The 1,545-nt window shown below is 37.1% G+C and overlaps 1 protein-coding gene across 1 annotated transcript; it reads left to right on the forward strand.

Annotated features, from left to right (window-relative positions):
- Positions 1–230: 230 nt before the first annotated feature.
- On the forward strand, positions 231–1,175 carry LOC115461199 (olfactory receptor 13G1-like). Its single transcript, XM_030190863.1, has one exon. It carries the CDS (start codon positions 231–233, stop codon positions 1,173–1,175), a length of 945 nt encoding a protein of 314 aa, XP_030046723.1.
- Positions 1,176–1,545: the final 370 nt, after the last annotated feature.

Here is a 1,545-nt window from a genome sequence, read left to right on the forward strand (position 1 = left end):
ATACTAACTGCTGTCACCTGAAGATTTATGTTGAGTTTTTTCTGAGCAGCTCCATTGAAATGAAGGGAACTGCAGCTGAAATCCATGATCAATTGAACCATCTCTGTATAGCTGCCCAGAATTTGTCACCACAACAGTGAATGACACTGGATGTCAACATTGTAGTGGATGGTTTATGGCTTTATTTTATTTTTCTGTTTTCATTCCAATAGGCAGCATATCTTACATTAATGGAATGGAAGAACCAAAATTCCACGCCCAGTTTTATCCTAATAGGACTTTCGAACCATCCTCAGCTGCAAATTTTATTGTTTTTTATATTTTTTGTGATCTATGTAATATCCCTGCTGGGCAACATCCTCATTGTGACCATCATTATTATAGACACTCGCCTCCACCTACCCATGTACTTCTTCCTTATCAACCTCTCTGCCTTGGACATTTGGTGCACCTCGGTGGCTGTTCCCAAGATGTTAACTAATATTATAATGAAGAGAAAAGATATCTCATTTGCTGGCTGTGTTGTACAGCTGTGTTTCTTCACCTCAGCATTAGGAACAGAACTTCTTCTTCTGACTGTAATGGGCTTTGACCGTTATATTGCTATATGTTACCCATTCCATTACACAATCATTATGAACAAGAAATTATGTTTGCTTCTTGCAGCTGCCGTGTGGATAATTGGGCTAGTAAATTCGCTGGTTCATACTGGTTTAATCTTTAGGCTCCATTTTTGTGGTGATAACATCTTAGATCATTTCTTTTGTGAGGTGCCATCCGTCTTAAGGCTTTCCTGTACAGACACACGACTCAATGACCTGGTGATGACAGCAGCTGATTCTTTCTTTGGTATAAGCTGCTTCTTGTTGACACTTGTGTCATACACATATATCATCTCAGCTGTTATAAAGATCCGGTCTGCTGAGGGAAAACGCAAAGCCTTCTCAACCTGTGCCTCCCACCTCACTGTTGTAGGCTTATATTATGCTACTGTCATATACACCTATTTAAGACCTGCTTTCAGCTACGCAATGGCTGATGATAAGATTGTGTCTGCACTATACACTATCTTATCTCCAGTATTGAACCCCATTGTCTACAGTCTACGGACTAAAGAGGTAAAAGAAGCCTTCATGAAAATAGTAGGGAAAAAAATATTCCCCCAAAGAATTTAACATATTCAACATGTCAATATTAAGCTAGCATGGGGTTTTAGTTAATATGTATATTCAAAACAGCTAAAATTTCACCACCTGACAGCTCATCACTGAGATACTTCATCATCTGAAACTTCATGAGACAGTTCATATGTGACATTTCACATTCAACAATTTATCATTATCAGAACTATTGAAAAGAATGAGGGCAAAGCAGAGTTCTACAGAGTAAAAAATATTACAAGAAAGGAAATATAGCAAGAAATGTTTAGCTACAAATATAAAAGATAGAAGGAAATCTATCAAATTCTATTTTCAAACAAATCCTTCGAACAAAGATGTAACATGAAAAATGTAACAAATAAGCTTTAAATATTTGATCGTCAGC

This window comes from Microcaecilia unicolor, chromosome 1, assembly GCF_901765095.1.
Source record: "Microcaecilia unicolor chromosome 1, aMicUni1.1, whole genome shotgun sequence".
NCBI lineage: Eukaryota > Metazoa > Chordata > Amphibia > Gymnophiona > Siphonopidae > Microcaecilia > Microcaecilia unicolor.